This window comes from Ursus arctos, unplaced genomic scaffold, assembly GCF_023065955.2.
Source record: "Ursus arctos isolate Adak ecotype North America unplaced genomic scaffold, UrsArc2.0 scaffold_36, whole genome shotgun sequence".
NCBI classification, from domain to species: domain Eukaryota; kingdom Metazoa; phylum Chordata; class Mammalia; order Carnivora; family Ursidae; genus Ursus; species Ursus arctos.
In genome coordinates, this window is record NW_026623050.1 from 7,095,669 (window position 1) to 7,114,016 (window position 18,348).

The following is an 18,348-nucleotide window of genomic DNA, read 5'->3' on the forward strand; positions in this document are numbered from 1 at the left end:
GGTGGCCAAGACCCCTGGACCAACTTTTGTGGGGATTCCTATTTTGAGAGGGTCAGGGTGGACCCTGTGTCTTTCAGGATTCCTCCTCCTCTGAACCTCAGGGTACCCTGGGCTTTTCAAAGTAAAAGCTCCACTTCTTCTACCTACTCTTGTGGAGAACCTTCCATGAGCCAGCACTGTGTGGGTCCCCGGGGACTTCAAAGATGAAGTCTGCTCTCAGGGAGCTCTCAGGAAGCAGGAGATCAAGAGCTTACCAGCAGGGAGGATCTGGGGTTGGTCTACCTGCCTTCAGACCTAGGCTCCGTGAGGTGATGTGCCGGGTATCCCCATGAGTGGCTTACCTACCTTTCCTGTGCTCCCATTTGCTCATCTGTGAAATGATATTTACCTCACAAAGTGGGGGAGAAGTTTGTAATTAGAATGAATGTAAAGCATTTAGCAAACTGCCTGGCTCAGGGTAAGCACTCAACAAATGATTGTTTCTGTTGGAAGCGTGAGGTGGAGGGGACAGGTAAATAGAAGTGAGGTGAGGGGTTGTGGGAGCGCACAGGAGGAAGTGCCTACCTTACCTGGAGGTACTGATGACCTCGCCAATAGGGCTTTGCTCTGGTGGAGGAAGTCTGCCAATGGGCATCTTGAAAATATTCCCCAGGTAATTCTGATATACTCTCTACCCCTTAGCCACCAGAAAACCATGAGCTACTCTTTAAAAGTAACTTTTTATTACAAAAAATTACATTTCATAAGCCTTGAAAAAGAGGGAAAAGAATCACCCATAATCCTAATGCCTCCACACATCCATCATTGGCATATGATGCCCCCCATCTTTTTCCTCGTGTATCTCGTTCTTGTTGTTTTAATAGCTTTAATCATAGTGTATGTTTATAGTTTGCATTTTTGCCTGACTCTGGCCCTGGGCATTTTTACGACATTGTTTTCATAATGGATTTTTATTGTGACTTTTTCTTTTCTAAATAGAAGTGGTTTATGTTCTCTTCAAAAATTCCAGACAATCTGAACTGGCATAAAAAAGAAGTGCAGGGACACCTGGGTGGTTTAGTCCGTTGAGCGTCTGCCCTCAGTTCAGGTCAGGATCCTGGGATCGAGTCCCGCATGGGGCTCCTTGCTCAGCGGGGAGCCTGCTTCTCCCTCTGCCTGCTGCTTCCCGTGCTTGTGCGCTGTCAAATAACTAAAATTTAAAAAAAAAAAAAAAAGAAAGAAAGAAAATGCAAATCTCATGTATTCCTACTACTCAGAGGTAATCACGGAAACTTTTTACTTGTTCTTGTGGATTTTTTGCTATGCAAATAAACACATATAGTCTTTTTAAGTTTAAACAGTTATACTAGAGGCACCTGGGCGGCCAGATGGTTGAGCATCTGCCTTTGGCTTGGCTCATGATCCTGAGGTCCTAGGATCCAGCCCCACGTTGGGCTCCCTGCTTGGCGGGAAGCCTGCTTCTCTCTCTCCCTCTGCTGTTTCCCCTGTTGTGCTCTCTCGCTCTGTCAAACGGATGGAAAAAAATCTTAAAAAATTTTTTTTATTAAAGATTTTATTTATTTATTCGACAGAGATAGAGACAGCCAGCAAGAGAGGGAACACAAGCAGGGGGAGTGGGAGAGGAAGAAGCAGGCTCATAGCAGAGGAGCCTGATGTGGGGCTCGATCCCAGAACGCCGGGATCACGCCCTGAGCCGAAGGCTGACACTTAACCGCTGTGCCACCCAGGCGCCCCATTTTATGACTTTTGATTTATATCACTAAGCTGCTTTTTCTAAGCATTGTTTGTGCCAATTCAGATACTTCCAGGAATGTGCTGGTACCAGTTTCCTGCCTCCTACCCCACTACCCCAAGGTGGTAGATGGAGGGGGGAATATTCTCCTTAAGAAGCTAGTAGCACAGGAGATGCTCATATGGACTAAAGGGGACAGGCCAGGGGACCGCATAGAGAGTAGAGAAGAGGGGAGAGTGAACATGGAGAATGGAGGGAAAGAGAAACAAATGACCAGAAACAACCATTTGCCTGTATTTTTTTCCTATTGGAAAAGTAATGCATGCTCCTTGTAAAACCAGCAACAACAACAACAAACGTTTCCGTAAACGTTTCCATTTAATATTGAAAATTCTTCTCTGGGGACGCCTGGGTGGCTCAGTCAGTTAAGCATCTGCCTTCAGCTCAGGTCATGATCTCAGGGTCCTGGGATCGAGCCCCACATCAGGCTCTCTGCTCAGCAGGGAGTCTGCTTCTCCCTCTCCCTCTGCCTGCTGCTCTGCCTACTTGTGCTCTCTCATGCATGAGCTCTCTCTTTCTCTCTCTGACAAACAAATAAATAAATAAATACATCTTAAAAAAATAAAAAAGGAAAGTTCTCTGGTGATAGGCTCTGCTAACAGTTTAGGTATATTCTCCCAGATTATTTCTTTTACAGATATTAATGTGTACCATAGATTTATTTATTTGGGACACCTGGGTGGCTCAGTCTGTCAAGCCTCTGCCTTGGGCTCAGGTCATGATCTCAAGGTCCTGGGATCAAGCTCCGAGTCAGGCTCCCTGCCCTCGGGGAGTCTACTTCTCCCTCTCTCTTTCTCTCAAATAAATAAAATCTTTCTAAAAAAAATTTATTTATTTATTTATTTTAGAGAGAGAGAGTGCAGGGGGAGGGGCAGAGAGAAAGAAACTCAAGTCCACCTCCCCGTGAGCACAGAGCCTGGCCCTGGGCTAGATCTCAACACCCTGAGTCATGACCTGGCTCAACCCACGGAGACACCCAGGCGCCCCCAACTTACTTTGTTTTAAAAGAACTAGCGTCAGACTGTACACACTGCAGTGCAACATTCCTACTGGAGAATATATCTTACGCACTTCTGGAACGACTACTTACAGTGCACAGAGAACGTTTAGTTTAACTATCTAGTTAGACTCTAAAGAGAAGCAATATTGCCCATTTCGCCTGCCAGAGGGCTCACCCTGGACCTCACTAGCTGTTTCCCACACTCAGTGCTGCAGGTCCAGAGGCAGGACTTCTCCAGGTCCCCCTTTCCAGCCACTGACATCCCCAGGGGCCAGCCTTTTGTCCCTGCTTAGGGGGTCAACTCCAGATGGCCGGCCGACCCTCCGTGGGTCAGGAGGCCAGTAGCCGAGAGAGAAAGCCGGTAGCTGCTCTCAGCTGCCTGGGAGCCTCCATCTGACCGCCCGGCTCGCCGCATCCGGAAGCTCCCGGAATTTCTGCGCCTAGGGACTAACGCAACCATTGTTGAAGTTTCAGTTTGGTCAGAACTAAACCCATCGCCTCAGGGCAGAAGCGGCCTCACTGCACGGCTTCCCTCTGCGGGTTTGGACACCACCGCCGAAGTGACAGCGGTGGTGGCGAGCGCGCTGAAAGGCTCCACCCCAAGCCTACCTGGGCTCAGGGGGTTCCACACCTGGCCCTGGCAGTAGCCCTCACGTGAGGCCCGCAAGCTCCCGGCGCCCGCGCTGACTCAGCCTCGCAGCTTCTGCAGAAACCTTAACCAGCCCCGTGACTCAGTTTCTCCATTTGCTCACGCGCGCCAACCGCGTGAGGCACCTGTGCGGAATGCAGAGCGTGCCTCCGAGGCTTCTCTAGAGTATGTGCTCCTAGGCGGAGCCCCAGAGACGGGCATTTACGCCGCTCAAAGAGCTCCTTCGGGACGTGCCCTGCCCTGGCCCTGTTGATGAGTCCGTGCTGTCTGGGGTGGTATTGACCCGACCAGGTGCACCGACACAGCTGCTGGGAGACACCCGCCTGGGACACGCCGGTCGTGGTTCCTGAAGGGCGTAGGCCATGGAGGGGCTGCCGAAGGGACGACCAGCGCCCGCGTTCGTGCCCACTATCCACTGCCCGCAGCCTGACGCAATCCGAGGTGCCCTTGCTGCATGCCGGGGCTGGGGAAACCTCCCCCGCGGTTGCATCACTCCTGCCAGATTTGCTACGGAGGTGGAGCCGAGCCAATCAGCGGGCGCGCTGGGCCTGGGGCAGGCCGCTCGGTTACCCACTCAGAGGGCGGCGCGGTTAACCGGGAAGCAAAACGCGAAGGTGACTGGTCAAAAGGGGTTTTGCCCCGCCCCAATCACCGCGGCAGCTGGAGCGGTGGGCGGGGACCTGCCCGGCCGGAGGGTTTAAAAGGCGCCTCCGCCGGGGCCGCGCAGCTGGAGCGACCGAGCGGTGCCAGGCCAGGTGTGCGCGTCCGTCGGTCCTTCCGTGCCCGCGCCGGAGACCAGTCTCGGAGGCCGCCGGGCCCGTCCCTGTGCCCGGCACCATGAAGCAGGAGTCCACAGCCCAGAACACCCCGCCCGCCTCGCCGCCCCTCTCACCGGCCCCCTCGCCACCCCCATCGCCACCCCTCCCGTCACCCGCGCAGCATCCCCGGGATGGCGGCGATCCCCAAGCGCTGTGGATTTTCGGGTACGGATCCTTGGTGTGGAGGCCCGACTTCGCCTACAGCGACAGCCGTGTGGGCTTCGTGCGCGGCTACAGCCGCCGCTTCTGGCAGGGAGACACCTTCCATCGGGGCAGCGACAAGATGGTGAGTATCTGCCCATGCTCAGGGGAATGAAGGGGGTGGGGGCAGGGTAGTGGGCACTAGTGCCTGGAATGCCCGGGACTGGCAGAGGGTGACTCCGTGCTGGCGGGGCAAGTGTATAAACCTGCGCCTGGGGGTTGTGGCTTAAATTTCTGTGCCCAGTGCTTGCCTGTGATGGCTGCAGTGTGTGAACCTGTGGATCGCCGTGTTGATGAATATTTCTGATGACCAGTCTGGGCCACTGCCATGTATCTGTTTCTCCTGCAGCCATGCATCACTCTCTCCACTGCCCCCTGGGTGACTGGGGCTCTCTGAGGCCTGGACCAGCAGGGTTCATAAGGGTTTCCTCTGGTACTGGTGATAGCTGATTTCTAACTTGTCTGTTTCAAAATCTGTCTTCCTCCTCAGCCTGGCCGGGTCGTGACCCTCCTTGAAGATCGTGAGGTAAGTGCCCGAGTCAAGAGAGAGATCCCCCCCCCCCCAGGGCCTAGCAGGGAGGGTTGCAGACAGAACTCAGGGGTCCTTGGCTGTAGGCTAGATTAGATGCCTCCCAGGCGGCGGGGAAGGTGGTCTAGCCTGGTGCCTCTCACTAGAACCACCTGAGGACCTTCTTAAAATGTAGATTTTGATTTAGTAGGATTGGAGGGTGGCCTGAAACTCCCATTCCTCTTAATTGTATAGATGATGCCACTGGTTCTCAAACCACTCTCAGAGTAGGAATCCTCTTGGCCTTGGGGCCAGACCACCTGGTCAAACCTTGTTAAGAAAGGGAGAAAGAGCCTAATACAATACTACTATCAGTCTTCTGCCCACTTTCCTTCTGGAGCACAGACCTGGGGTGGGACTAGCCAGGAGCTGTTTGGGGTGACCCCGATGTCCATGTTTCCTCCTAGGGCTGCACTTGGGGTGTGGCATACCAGGTTCGAGGGGAGCAGGTGAGCGAGGCCCTGAAGTACCTGAACGTGCGGGAAGCAGTGCTTGGCGGCTATGATACCAAGGAAGTCACCTTCTACCCCCAAGATACCCCTGACCAACCACTCAAGGCACTGGCTTACGTGGCCACCCCCCAGAATCCTGGTTACCTGGGCCCTGCGCCTGAGGAGGCCATTGCAACACAGATCCTGGCCTGCCGAGGCTTCTCTGGCCACAACCTCGAGTACTTGTTGCGCCTGGCGGACTTCATGCAGCTCTGTGGGCCCCAGGCACAGGACGAGCACCTGGCAGCCATTGTGGACGCTGTGGGCACCATGCTGCCCTGCTTCTGCCCCACCGAGCAGGCTTTGGCACTGGTCTGAGGGGCTGAGCCCCTGCAGGGAGTGTCCACGTAGACATGGGGCTAGGTCCCCACTCCTGTGCCCACGGTGGACTTGGTACAACTGGAGCCCGCTGAAAGGACTTGGCGGGGGGCTGGGAGCTTCTCTCCCTAAGTCTCTGCCTGTCCCACCAGCTTCCAGCTCTCCTGCCTGACGCTGACTTATTACTTGAAACTATTTATTGCACCATGTTGGTGTGGTGGGCAGGGTGGGGGGCCTGCCCTGGTCATAGGGGCCCTGCTGAGCGGTGCCCCACCTCAGGCACCTGGTGCCTGACCCGATTCCCCCCAGTGCTGCTGCTAACCCCATACCACCCAGGCCTCTGTCTCCCCACCCCCAGACCAACCACTCTTCAGCCCTGGAAATAGACCACATGTGAAAAGTCCCAGCCTGCTGAGAAGGGACAGGAGGGAGTGAGGAGAAGGGAGCCTTATGAGAACTGAGGCACCTGTGGGTCCTGCTCACCAACCCCCATCCCCCCAGGTTCCCAGGGCAGAACTGGATCTGGAGCCCGGGCACAGCTGCTGAGGCTGGGCCTGGGCCTCTTAGCCATTTGGCTGTTTCCCTGTCTGTCTGTCTGTTTGCTTGTCTGTCGGTCTGTTCCTGGGAAGCTCATCACTATGGGCCTTGGTCCCTTCCCAGTCTGTCCTGTACTGTTATCCATAAACTGATCTCTTACTATCTGTGTTATGCTAGAATGTCGTTCTTTCTTCAGAGGGGCTGTTGGGGCAAGTGACGTGGGAGGGGCAAGGGCTCCCTCTTTCTCTCCATCCCTCTCTCGCAGGGAGGGGGCAGCCGAGCAGGCAGGGCTGCCAGCCGGGTTGCACCACTCCATGGGCACCTTTCCCGTCTTAGTGCAGGCAAAAAATGCCCCGAGGTATGCAGAATTCGCCTGCGGGGCTCTGCTTGGCAGCCCCGTGTGCCTGTGGTGCTCTGCGTCTCCTCTCAGCTGTCCCCAGGAGGCTGGCAGGCTTGGAGGTCAGACCAGGTCTTCTCTAGCAGCCGCCTCTTGCTGACCTGCGAGAGGAGACCCCTGGCTTCCTGCTCAAGGAGCATGTGGGTTAGAGGACGGTGGTGATGACTTCAACAATGCTGACCACCTTTTGGAGGACCTTTCGATTTTGAGGCCGAAAGTGGCCTTTGATTTTGAGATTCAGGTGCTTGCTAACTGTTGCCTCTTGGGTCTGCGGTGTGGGCTGTGCCTTCTCGGTTAACCTCACCTGCCAGGACTCTTGCTCACCATGGAATGAATTGCCAGGGTGCCCTCCGGGCTACTAGTTTACTCTCTGCCTGCCCCTGGCTGCTGCTCCCCCCAAACCCCCACCCCCATCCCCGAGTGCAAAGCCCAGCCCCCAGCATCTCAGAATGGCCCCTCAGTGGGCTCAGCTGCTTTTTCCTGGACCCGCAGAATGGGTACAGGGCCCATGTGACAGCTTTTTCATAGCAGAAGAGCCTGGCTGCACTGCAGAAACTTCCCTCCTTGGCCCAGTGACCTCCAGAAAACTCCTCAGCCCTCTGAGCATCAGTTTACACTGGGACGCGCTATGGTCGGTCTGGTTGCTGCTCTTGTGGCTGGTGCCCTGGATTGGTCTGGATGTCCCCAGCGGGGTCAGCTCTGACCAGTTGGGCAGCCGTTGTGCCTGGTGTGTTGGTGACCTCATGTCTTGCCATTGATGGAGGAAGTGTGGAGTTCAGCCAAGTTTTGGGAGCTCGTGAGGGCAACATGGCAGGAGGAGGCTTGGGCAGCGGCCTCCTGAGCCAGGGCAGGGCCAGACAGCCAAGTCGGGTGCTCAGAGCAGAGCCCTACTCTCTGCTGAGTACGGGTGGGAAGGGCTGCTTGCCAGCCGTACTTGGGCTCACATTCTTCAAGCCATTTGTTGAACTATTTATTAAATTGCTATATGCCAGACACTGACCTGGGCACTGGGGATACAGCAGTGAAGCAATCTCCCTCCTTAGGGAACTCAGCCTAGAAACTCTGAATGGTGACTCTCTCTTCTTTTTTCTTTTCTTTTCTATTTTTTGAATGGTGACCATTTAGCATGCAGTGTGCTGTGATGGGAGGAGAAGAGGGCACTCCGCTTAGAGGAGCAGTCAGGGAAGACTTCCTGAAGGAAGGAATGATGAGGCTGAACCCTGAACTTGAGAAGCGGTCTCTGGTGAACAGAGGCAGGGAACAGCCTGTGCCAGGGTGGAAAGTGAGGTCAGACCAGCTGGGACAGAGGGGACAGAGTGGTGTAGGGGGTGGGAAGTGGGACTGGACAGGGGGCAGGACAACATCCCGCTGTCTGGGCCTGGTCATCTGTGCTGTGCTGTGGAGGTGGCATTCCTCCTGGGTCCGTGGTGGCCGCCTGCGGATTCTGAGCAGGGAAGAGACTGCTTGAGAGGAACCCTGGCTTCTGTGTCAGGTTGGAACAGGAAGGCCAAAGACAGGCTGGGGAGAGGTGAACTCGGCCTGAGCAAAGGTGTGGCAGTGGGAATGGGGGGGGGGGGATGGATCTGAGAGTCATTCAGGGCCTGAGGCTGGCAGGGGTTGGTGTGGCTGGCTGAGGGGGAGAGGGAGGGAGGGCTAGAGGGCCAGGGTTGCTGGTACAGCTGTAGGGTTGGAAGGGCAGGGGTAGAGATGGGCCCTGTGTGAGTGTGTGAGCTGGGGTTTCTGTGTGGGGCAGAGGCATCCACAGGAATGTTCGAGGACAGCTGGGGATGTGGGTCTGCAATTCAGGAGAGAAATAAGGGCTGGAGTTAGAGATTTGAGGGCCATACACATGGAGACAGTATTTGAAAGCCTTGGAAGTGGAGAGAAAAGGGGGCCCAGGCCCAGCCCTGAGGTGCCCAGCCCTGAGGTGCCCAGCCCTAGTGGCTTGAGTGAAGCAAGAATTGGAGAGAACAGGCAGCTGGAGAGGGAGGAGGAGAACCAGGGTCATGCTGCTGAATGGCCAAGGAAATATGGACACAGGAGCGTCCATTGCATGAAATGCTAGGGGGTCCTCTGTGCCTGCAGTGCGAGCAATTTCAGGAAGAGTGGCCGGAAGCCACAAGTCAGAACTGGGGAGCCTGTAGGAGGGGAAGGAGATCACTCTCAAGAAACTAGCTGCTGAGAGAGAAGCAGAGGGTTGACCAAGGGTTTGAAGGGGGCATAGGAGTCACAGGACCCCTTTACAAATTAAGAACTGAAGACCCCAGGAGTTATTTACACAGAACATAACAGTTGGCAACATTTTACTGTATTTGAGATTAAAATGGAGAAGTTTAAAATGTATTTATTAAATTAAAAACAAAAATCTATTACATGTTAACATATTTTTAAAGAAAAATGATTCTATTTTCTGAAGTTTGGTGAAGAGAATGGCATTGTTTTGTGTTTTTAATGTCTGGCTTGATGAAAGCAGCTGGGTTCTCATTTGTCTCTGCTTCATCTGTTGCCAATCCACCTATCAGATAGTTCTGGAAAACTCCACTGTACACTTGGGAGGAAATGACAGCAAAAAGGCAAATAACGTCTTAGTTTTACTATGAAAATAGTTTTGATCTCGCAGGCCCCCCGAGAGGGTTTTGGAGACCCCCAGGGGTCCCTGGGCCGCGTCTTCAGACCTCTGGTATAGCAGCATTAAAATTTTTTTTTCGTTTTTGCTGGTGGGATTCAAATAGTGATGGCTAAGTGGCTAGCCCTAGGCTGCAGCATTACGGATTTCCGAGTTAGCAGGGAACTCGGAAGTCACCCTGTCCATCCCTCAGGGCGCGCTTCTGGAGAAGCAGGCGTGAGTGGGAAGATCAGCCAGTTCAACCGCTACTGGGTCTGCAGTAGGCCACCCTCCCCCTGTGGGAGATGGAAGGCACAGAAGCGCCCTCACACCTGGTCTGGGGTAGGGGCAGCTGGAGCTCCGGGGTTGGGGCAGAAGTGTCAGGTCTGGGAGGGCCTTAAAGAAGCCGCAGGAACCCAGCCGGCAGCGGCACCGACAAAGGGGTGAAGGACACAGAGCAGCGGGCTAGTAAGCAGCCCAGTGCTGGGGACAAGGCTGAGAGCTGCTTTGGAGTCAGTTCATAGAGGAAGTGTTAGACTGTATCTTGTGGGGAAGTGGAGTTCTATGGTGATGTTTTTGTTTTTTCATGTGTTTTTCCTCCCACAGAGGGTCTTTGTTTTTGTTCTTTTTGTTTTGTCTACTTGGAGTGTTGTGCTCAGGCTTGGGTTTACGTGTTGTGGCAGGGAAGCCGGTTTGAAGGCTGCGAGACCTGGAGGGCGCCTGTTGCAATGTTTCAGGCAGGGGCTGGGGAGGACAGAGCCAGAACCAGGAACTGGGAATGTGGGGACACCTCCTGGCAGCCCGTTGGAATTGGGAGGCAACGGGAAGGGGGGAGACTAGGGATCCCCGGGTTTTGCCAAGGTGGGGGGCATGGATAGTGCAGGGGGATGTGGGTGACCCCACTCTGGCCTCTGAACCCTTCTAGGGTGGGCAGGCTCCTAGGGTTTCTCTGGGTTGCCCCCCACTGGGCCCCAGGAAGGACCACATTCCTTTGGAGGCTGTTAATTCCCTGAACACACTGTGGTACCCATGTCAGTCATCCAAAAAGCAGAGGGTGTGGGAAGATGTACCCCGCTTTCCACAGGCCTGGCTCTGAGGAAGGTTGGGGTGCTCCAGGGTGTGAACCCAGCTTCAGTGGCCGGGGCTAGATTAGGTGAGGCAACAGTCACAGGGAGAGTGTCCCTGCAGGCCAGAGTCCTAGCACAAGGACCAGCCTCGTGCGGTATGGCTAGGGTGACCACACATCCCACTGTGCCCAGGACAGGCCTACTTTACTCCTGCTGTCCTGGAATAATTATTACTCTCTCTCTCAGAAGCATCCAGGTTTGGACAGTAAATTGCATGTGACTGTGGAAACTGGGGCTGAGCGGTTCTGCTTTACTGGACGGCTGTCAGAGGAGGTTGACCCAAGCCCCGATCAGCCTTCCCTCTGTCCTCCTCGTCCTATCTCTGGACCCTCACCCCTAGCCCAGTGCCCTGGGAGGCCACTCTGCTCTGCCCTTTCCTGGTTTGCCCTTGGAGAGTCCCTACCAGGCCTGTTCTTCCTGGTTTAGACCCTCAGCCTGGGCACTTCCTGGGGTGTGAGAGAGCACTTGACAGGTTCTGAAGGCTCCGCCACAGAGCTGCTCGCTGGTCACTGGCCCTTCCCCTCCTAGAGGGAGAGGGCGCCATCTGCACCCACACACCCTCTTCCTTAGTGCTGGACCTGGCACTGCACACTCACCCCTCATGCTCTGCTCCTTCCCCTGGAACTTCAGACCCTCCTTGGCTTTGTTCTGGATCCTGCCCCTCCCTGGACCACTGGCTCATCAGTAAGGTAAAGTCCAGTGAACGCTTCCCTTTCACCCACGCTTCCAACCTTCCCCCGGTCTGGGATCTAATGGCTTCCTATGTCCGCCCAACTGCCACTGCCCTGACACGTGCCCTCCTTCCCTGCACGGTTGTCATGTGTCCAAACGGATCCACCTTCCCGTTTTCTCCCTGGATACTCATTTTCCATAATGTCAAATGCACCTCTGGCTACAACCCTCCACACTGACAAACTTCAGTACCTCTGTCTGGCCCTCAGGATAAATGTCCCTGCAGCCTTAGTGCCGGCCCCATGTCTAACCCACCTCATGCAATTTCCGGCTACCAAGCTTTTGCTCCCACTGCTGTCCTTGCCTGACCACTTTGCTCGTGCCTCTGATATCCTTCAGAGCTCAGTGCCAGCAGCAGGCCTCCAGAAGCTGCTGCTGACCCCGATGGCTGGTGCCCCTCCTCAGGCCCCCGCCCCATCTCTGTTTTGCACCCACCAGGTCATACTGGTGTGATCCCTTTGCAGGTCTGCCCCACTAAAGTGAGCCCCGCCCCCCCCAACACCCCAAGGCAGGAACTGCGTGCATCCCAGTTCATAGCACAGCTCTGGGGCTGCATAGGAACTCAGGGAACCTAGGGGGAAGGGAGTTTAATTTAGAGACACTCTTCTGAAAGCAGTGTCACACGTCCTTTTGGAGGGAAAGACCACATGAAAACCTCAGTCGTAGCCAAGGGAAAGTGCCAAGCTCCCTCCCCTTGCTAATATTCAATCTGAATATTTATGTGCACAGCCCAGGAATGTGGGACAGGGAATCACAAGGGCAAGGGTAGACCAGCCAGGCATGGGCAGCCCCAGCACATACCTGACTGGGTCAGGACCGACCCACACTGGTGGCTGCCATCCTGGGCTGGACACTCTCCCTCTTAGTCTGTCTGGGAGAGGCCAGGGCGTCCTAAACATACACAAGGAGAAGGGCTACCCTTTGGCATGCAGAGTAAGGGGCACCATCTATGCCCTTGCTCCCCCTCCCTGCTCTGGGCACTAAGCCAGAGGGCTGTTTGTGCCTCCCTCATGGGGTGCTGCTCCCTGTCCCCACAGGAGAGGGTGCTTGGTCTTCCCAGGCACAGCCGGAGGGGACTGGTGAGGGGGGCTGGGGTGGGGAGAAGGGCGACAGTGGCTTTCCCCCACCGCACTCGAAGCCTCCAGCCTGGCACAGCTCCTCCCGGGTCTCGTCACATTTGTGTCAGGTCAGGAGGGTGCAGAGCATGGGGAGTGTCACACATGCCAGTGGCTCTGGCTGGGAGGGACAGTGAGTCCTTGGGGGTAAAAGCTGATGACAAGCTGTTTACGTGGGGTGTGAGTCATCTGCCCACAGGAGTAGGCCCTCGCCCATGGGGGTTTCCAGAGGAAGGGAGACCCAGTTCCTGCTCACAGGACACCCGCAGCCCTGAGAGGCATGCACACGCCGAGCAGACGGGAGCTGACCTGACAGGAGCCTGCGACACGCCTGTGACATGCGGGGGGCTTTCTTACCCTGTCCTGCGCCCTCCAGTCCCTTGCCCTGGTAGTCCCCGCCCTGCCAGCTATGGCCTGGCTAATTCCTGACTCGAACTTCAGGGCTCAGTTGAGAGGTCACCTTCTCTGGGAAGCCTGACTTTGGGACCCTGTCATGTGTCTCTCATACCTGTGCTTTTCTCCTGCAGCCTTTTAAAAACTTTTTAAGTAATCTCTCCATCTAACATGAGGCTCGAACTACAACCCCGAGATCGAGTCATAGGCTCTACTGACTGAGCCAGCCAGGCGCCCCTGTCCTGCTGCTTTGATAGCACCGTGGTTCTTGTCTGCCTCCCAGCTTCCGGCAGAGCCTGCCCACAGTAGGTGCTCACATTACATTTGTTAAATGAAAACCTCGGAGAGGCAGGCACTGGTGAGGGGAAGATGGGGGTTGGGGAGAACACTCTGGGCTGTCTCCCCGTAAGAGGGTCTATGCGGCAGTGGGCCTGAGCTGTGGAGGGGTGCCGGGGAGGGAAGGAGACAGACCGACTACGACACTCCCCACCCTGCATCCACCGGGCCCAGTCGGGGCATCCAACGGCTGTTCAGAGGCAAAGAGCGAGCACTGACCTGGGATCCGGAGGTTCCGGTTCCGGTTTTAAGCTGTGTCTCAGTCGAGGCACTCTTCCTCTCTCTGGCTCCATCCTCGCAAATGGAAAATGAAGAGCTGCCAGTTCTCGTCCAGTTCCAGTGGCTCCCCTTTTTCAGGAGAGACACGGGCTTGGGGTCAGAGGGACTAGGTTCAAGAGCCAGGCTCCCTGTGAGTGGCCTGTGAGTCCCTGGCCTGGTTATTCAGTATCTCTGAGCAGCAATTTCTTCATCTTTAAAGTGACACTGATAATCATAACTACCTCTCACATTCTTGGGACTAGACGAGCTATCAGTGAAAAACTGTACACCTGAAAGCACTGTGTGACTGTTGCTTATTGTTACTATTTAACACTATTATTTTCACCAACACCTAATTAGATACTGGATTACCTCCAACCTCACTAGAGTGTCAGCTGCATGGGGTCCGGAGCTCGCACCTTCCCGTTCATTGCTCTGTCCCTGGTGCCCAGCACAGAGGCTTATCTCAGGCTCTCAGAAAACAGTTGCTGGACAAATAAGCAGATAATTGAGTTGACTTGGACGAATGACTACATAAACAAACTCTGCTACTTCCCAGAGCACGGTGGTCAAGTCAGGCTGACCAGGTGGAGAGACAAAGGGAAAAAGGGGGAGGAGGCAGAGGAGGAAGGGAGCGCCCTGGGCTGCCCAGGCTCTGCCGAGTTGGGGAGGGCGGGTGAAGAAAAGCAAGCAGGCAATGACAGAAACAAACTTGGGGCAGTGACAGGCCGCTTCACTGCTGGGTGCCTTGCAGGAGGCCCCTCTGTATGAGCCTGCTCCCTGCTCAGGCCCTCCTCCACCTCTCTCAGGCCCTGCCCTGCCAGCAAGATGGGGGAGAGGAAGGAGGAAGGACAGGCTGGCTGAAGTCACTCCATTCTGGCTTGTTTACCAACAGCACAGTCCTCCTGGGTCATGACAGAGCCAGCAGCCTCTGACCCAGCTAAATATATCTCCCCTGCAGGCCAGGACCACACAGCCAGCCCCTGAAGGCCAGGGACCACCCGCTCGTCCCTCTGGGCTGGGCCCTGGGCCTCCTCCTCACCCCAGAGCCCTGTGTCCCAGGGGAGCCAACGGCCAATCGCTGTCCAAACCAAATGCAATTGCTGGCTGAACCCAGGCGGTAGTTTCGTTTGGAGAGAAAAAGAGGACTTTCGGCGGCAGGGGGGGCGGGGGGGAAACCCTAACCATCCAGCAGTAGGACAACCAAATGGCTCACCACCTTCCATGGCATATTTGCAGTCATTGTGAATATTTAGTAAGAATATTTACTATTGTTACTTTCCACACAGTACTCTCTTAACATTACCATATAATGTTAAGAGAGAGAAAAAAAGCATACAATGTTAGACACATAGTATGAATACAATCATGTCTTTTAAAAAGCATAGATATATGTCTGGAAGGAATCACCAGAAACTGTCAACACGGTTTGCCTCCCAGGAGGGGAACTGGAGGCCAGGGGATGGAATGGGAGAGAGACTTTTTCTTCTTACGCCCTTTTGTATGTTTCTGATTTTGAATGATATAAATTTATTACTTATTCATAAGTAAATGAATCAAATATATAATAAAATACAATGCAGATTTGAAAAAAGAAAAGGGGCCCACGCATAAAGCAGTGGTGGAAACAACCCTGAGCAGTTAAGAGTACTTATTTGGGTGGTGGGCCATGCAGGGGGCTCCCTTTCCCACCCAGAGGAAAAGCTGGCCCTACGCCCAGGTAAACCAGAACATCAGCCTTCCAAGAAGCAGGGACCCTATCAATGCTCGGAATCTAACTTGAGGCATGAAAAAGGACGTATCTGGGGCGCCTGGGTAGCGCAGTCGTTAAGCGTCTGCCTTCGGCTCGGGGCGTGATCCCGGTGTTCCGGGATCCAGTCCCACGTCGGGCTCCTCCGCTGGGAGCCTGCTTCTTCCTCTCCCACTCCCCTGCTGTGTTCCCTCTCTCGCTGGCTGTCTCTCTGTCACATAAATAAATAAAAAAATCTTAAAAAAGAAAGAAAGAAAAATGACGTATCTGCTTTAAACTAGCTCCCCAAGGTACGTGAAATGCCAGCCCAGGCCTCTGCCTTAAGTACAGCTTCTCCAGAGTCCCCTTGAAAATGTTATTGTATGTGTGGAGGGGTGGGGGGTCCTATGTTACTTCATCACGTGAACCAAATCGAAACAGGGAGACGCCTTGTAAGAAAGCTTTTATTCTGGGAAGTATTTCTTCTTGCTTTTGAGTTGTTGTTTTTTCCCCTGAATTCCCCTAAGAAACATTTACTTCATTTATTAATAATTATATATCAAACAATACATAACCACAGTGGGAAGTTTAGAAAATACAGAATGGTAGGGGCGCCTGGGTGGCTCAGTTGTTAAGCGTCTGCCTTCGGCCCAGGGCGTGATCCCAGGGTCCTGGGATCGAGCCCCGTATCGGGCTCCCTGCTCTGCTGGGAGCCTGCTTCTTCCTCTCCCACTCCCCCTGCTTGTGTTCCCTCTCTCGCTGGCTGTCACTCTCCGTCAAATAAATAAATAAAATCTTAAAAAAAAAAAGAGAGAAAAGAAAATATGGAATGGTAGAAAGCATTAAAAATTCATTCACAGTTCCACCATCCAGGAAACCTTCCTTTCTTCTAGTCTGCCCTCTTACTACTCTACTAAAAGCCTACCTTCTAACCAGGGGAACCGAGTGAGGGGCTCCAGCAGCTCTCTGCACCACCTCTGCAACTTCTCTGTGAACCCCAAATCCCTTCAAAGTAAAAAGTTTATTAGTAAACAAAAAATTTTTTAAAAACCTGCATGATATACAAAAGCAAGTGAAAAGACCCCTCTGATCACACTGTCCTACTTTTTTGCCTAAGATTAAATTGTGAGGCTTTTCCTATGTAATCAAATATTCTTGAAAATATGCTTTGTAACGGCTACCTAATATTCCATCATAGCAACGTACAGAAATTCACATAACCAATCCTATAGTTTCTATCAGGGTTGTTTCCAATCTTTTGCAAGGTTTGATTATACTGCTATGAACCTCTTAGGTTAATTGCATGCAACAGAAAATCCAGTTCAAGTGGGCTTAATTAAGCCGAATAGGATTTACTGACAAAACCCAAAAGTTAAAAGGGAGCTTCTGGCAAGGCTCAGGGCTTTTGCTTCTTTTCTCACCTCACCCTCAGCCCCTGGTCAACAGGCTTTCAAGTTCACACGGGCTCAGGGCCTGTTTCCCTCTGGCCGATGTATGACAAGATAGCCAGGAGGGAGGGAGACTAGGCTCTGATTGCCTTGGGCCTGGCCTCTGGCCCACCCTTGCCTAGGTCATTGTGGCTGGGTGTGTGGGGAGGTTAGGTCTACCCCTGTGGCTTTTGCACAAATGCAGAGAGGGAAAATGCAAGCTAGACAGCCAAAGAATGTCCTCTGCAGTCTGGCTACTCAGACTCGGGGTCTGAGAACCAGCAGCCTCCACATCGTCTGGAACTGATTGGAAATGAGGAAATCTAGGGACCTCCACACATCTACTGAATCTCAGTCTGCATTTTAATAAGAACCCCACTCAGGAGATTGCGCATGAAAACTGAGAGGACCTGTTCTGCAGCAAACTTGACTATCGCCTAAAAATAGATCCCTAACACTAGAGTGCCTGGGTCAAAGGGTGTGGATATTTCTACAATTTATGATAAATATGGTCAAACTGTCCTATGTAAATCAGGCTCTATCGCTCTACATTGCCTACCCTGGGATCTGTGTGTGTGAGGTCTAAAGCTTAAGCCAATTTGGGAAAACCTGAATCTTTAAGAAAAAAGAATACAGGGTTATCTGGGTGGCTCAGTTGGTTGAGCCCAACTCTTGATTTCCGCTGGGGTTATGATCTCAGAGTCGTGGGATCCAGCTCCCCACCCCCCCAAATCGGGCTCCGTGCTCAGTGGGGAGTCTGCTTAAGGATTCTCTCCCTCTGCCCCACTCCCCCGCTTGCACATGTGTGTGCACTCTCTCAAATCTTTTTTTAAAAAAGAATATAAAATTAAGTACAAAAGTGAACATTTAGAATAAAAAAGCTGAAAAATACCTCAAAAATTGTAAAATAACATTATTTTAAATTAACAATAGCTTGAAATATACGAAACTGCCATATTTATAGGTAAAAAAGTCACATATGGCTAACAAACAATTTCCTGTTGTTCAAACTAACACTTTTCCCCTACATTTTTGGCTGTATTGTTCTCCCCACCCAACAGCTTTATTGAAATGTAATCCACATTCCACACAGTTCACCCTTTAACTTGTATAATTCAGTGGCTCACAGAGGTACGCAACTACCACCACAGTCAACTTTGGAACACTTTCATTAACCCAAAAAGAAACCTCACATCCCTAACCTGTTACCACCCAATGCCCCAGCCCTAGCCAACCACTGAATCTACTGTCTGTCACTATCGATTTGCCTATTCTGGACATTTCACAATCATATAATATATGATCTTTGGTATTTGGGATCCTTCACTTAACGTTTTCAAACTTCATCCACGTCGTAGCACATGTCAGTACTTTAATCCTTTTTATTGCTGGTAATAATGCACTGTATGGACAGAACACACAGTATTTATCCATTCATTAGTTGATGGACATTTGAATTGTTTCTTTTTAAAAAATATTTTATTTATTTATTTGAGAGAGGAGGAGAGCACAAGCAGGGGTAAGGGGCAGAGGGAGAGGGAGAAGCAGACTCCCCACTGAACAGAGAGCCTGATGTGGGGACTCGATTCCAGGACCCTGGGATCCCGACCTGAGCTTGAAGGCAGATGCTTAACAGACTGAAGCACCCGGGCACCCTGAGTCGTTTCTACTTCTTGGCTATTATGAATAATGCTGCTGTGAGCCTTTGTGTACAGGTTTTGTGTGAATGTGTTTCATTTCTCTTGGGTTTATATGGAGGAATGGAATTCCCAGGTCACATTATTAGTCAGGGCTCTCCAGAGATACACAACCAATAGGTCTATCTTCTATCTATCTATCTATCTATCTATCATCT

The 18,348-nt window shown here is 52.9% G+C and overlaps 1 protein-coding gene across 1 annotated transcript; it reads left to right on the forward strand.

The window, feature by feature from the left end:
• Nucleotides 1-4,180: 4,180 nt before the first annotated feature.
• On the forward strand, nucleotides 4,181-8,327 carry CHAC1 (ChaC glutathione specific gamma-glutamylcyclotransferase 1). The gene is made up of 3 exons (XM_026479990.4): nucleotides 4,181-4,545; nucleotides 4,951-4,986; nucleotides 5,436-8,327. The coding sequence occupies exons 1-3, from the start codon at nucleotides 4,279-4,281 to the stop codon at nucleotides 5,835-5,837; spliced, it is 705 nt and encodes a 234-aa protein (XP_026335775.1). The 5' UTR covers nucleotides 4,181-4,278; the 3' UTR covers nucleotides 5,838-8,327.
• The last annotated feature ends 10,021 nt before the right edge of the window (nucleotides 8,328-18,348 follow it).

Coding starts and splice junctions, on each gene's coding strand:
- CHAC1 (XM_026479990.4), top strand. CDS start 4,279: ATGAAGCAGGAGTCCACAGCCCAGAACACCCCGCCCGCCTCGCCGCCC. Junction 4,546..4,950: donor ATCGGGGCAGCGACAAGATG/GTGAGTATCTGC, acceptor CTTCCTCCTCAG/CCTGGCCGGGTCGTGACCCT. Junction 4,987..5,435: donor CCCTCCTTGAAGATCGTGAG/GTAAGTGCCCGA, acceptor GTTTCCTCCTAG/GGCTGCACTTGGGGTGTGGC.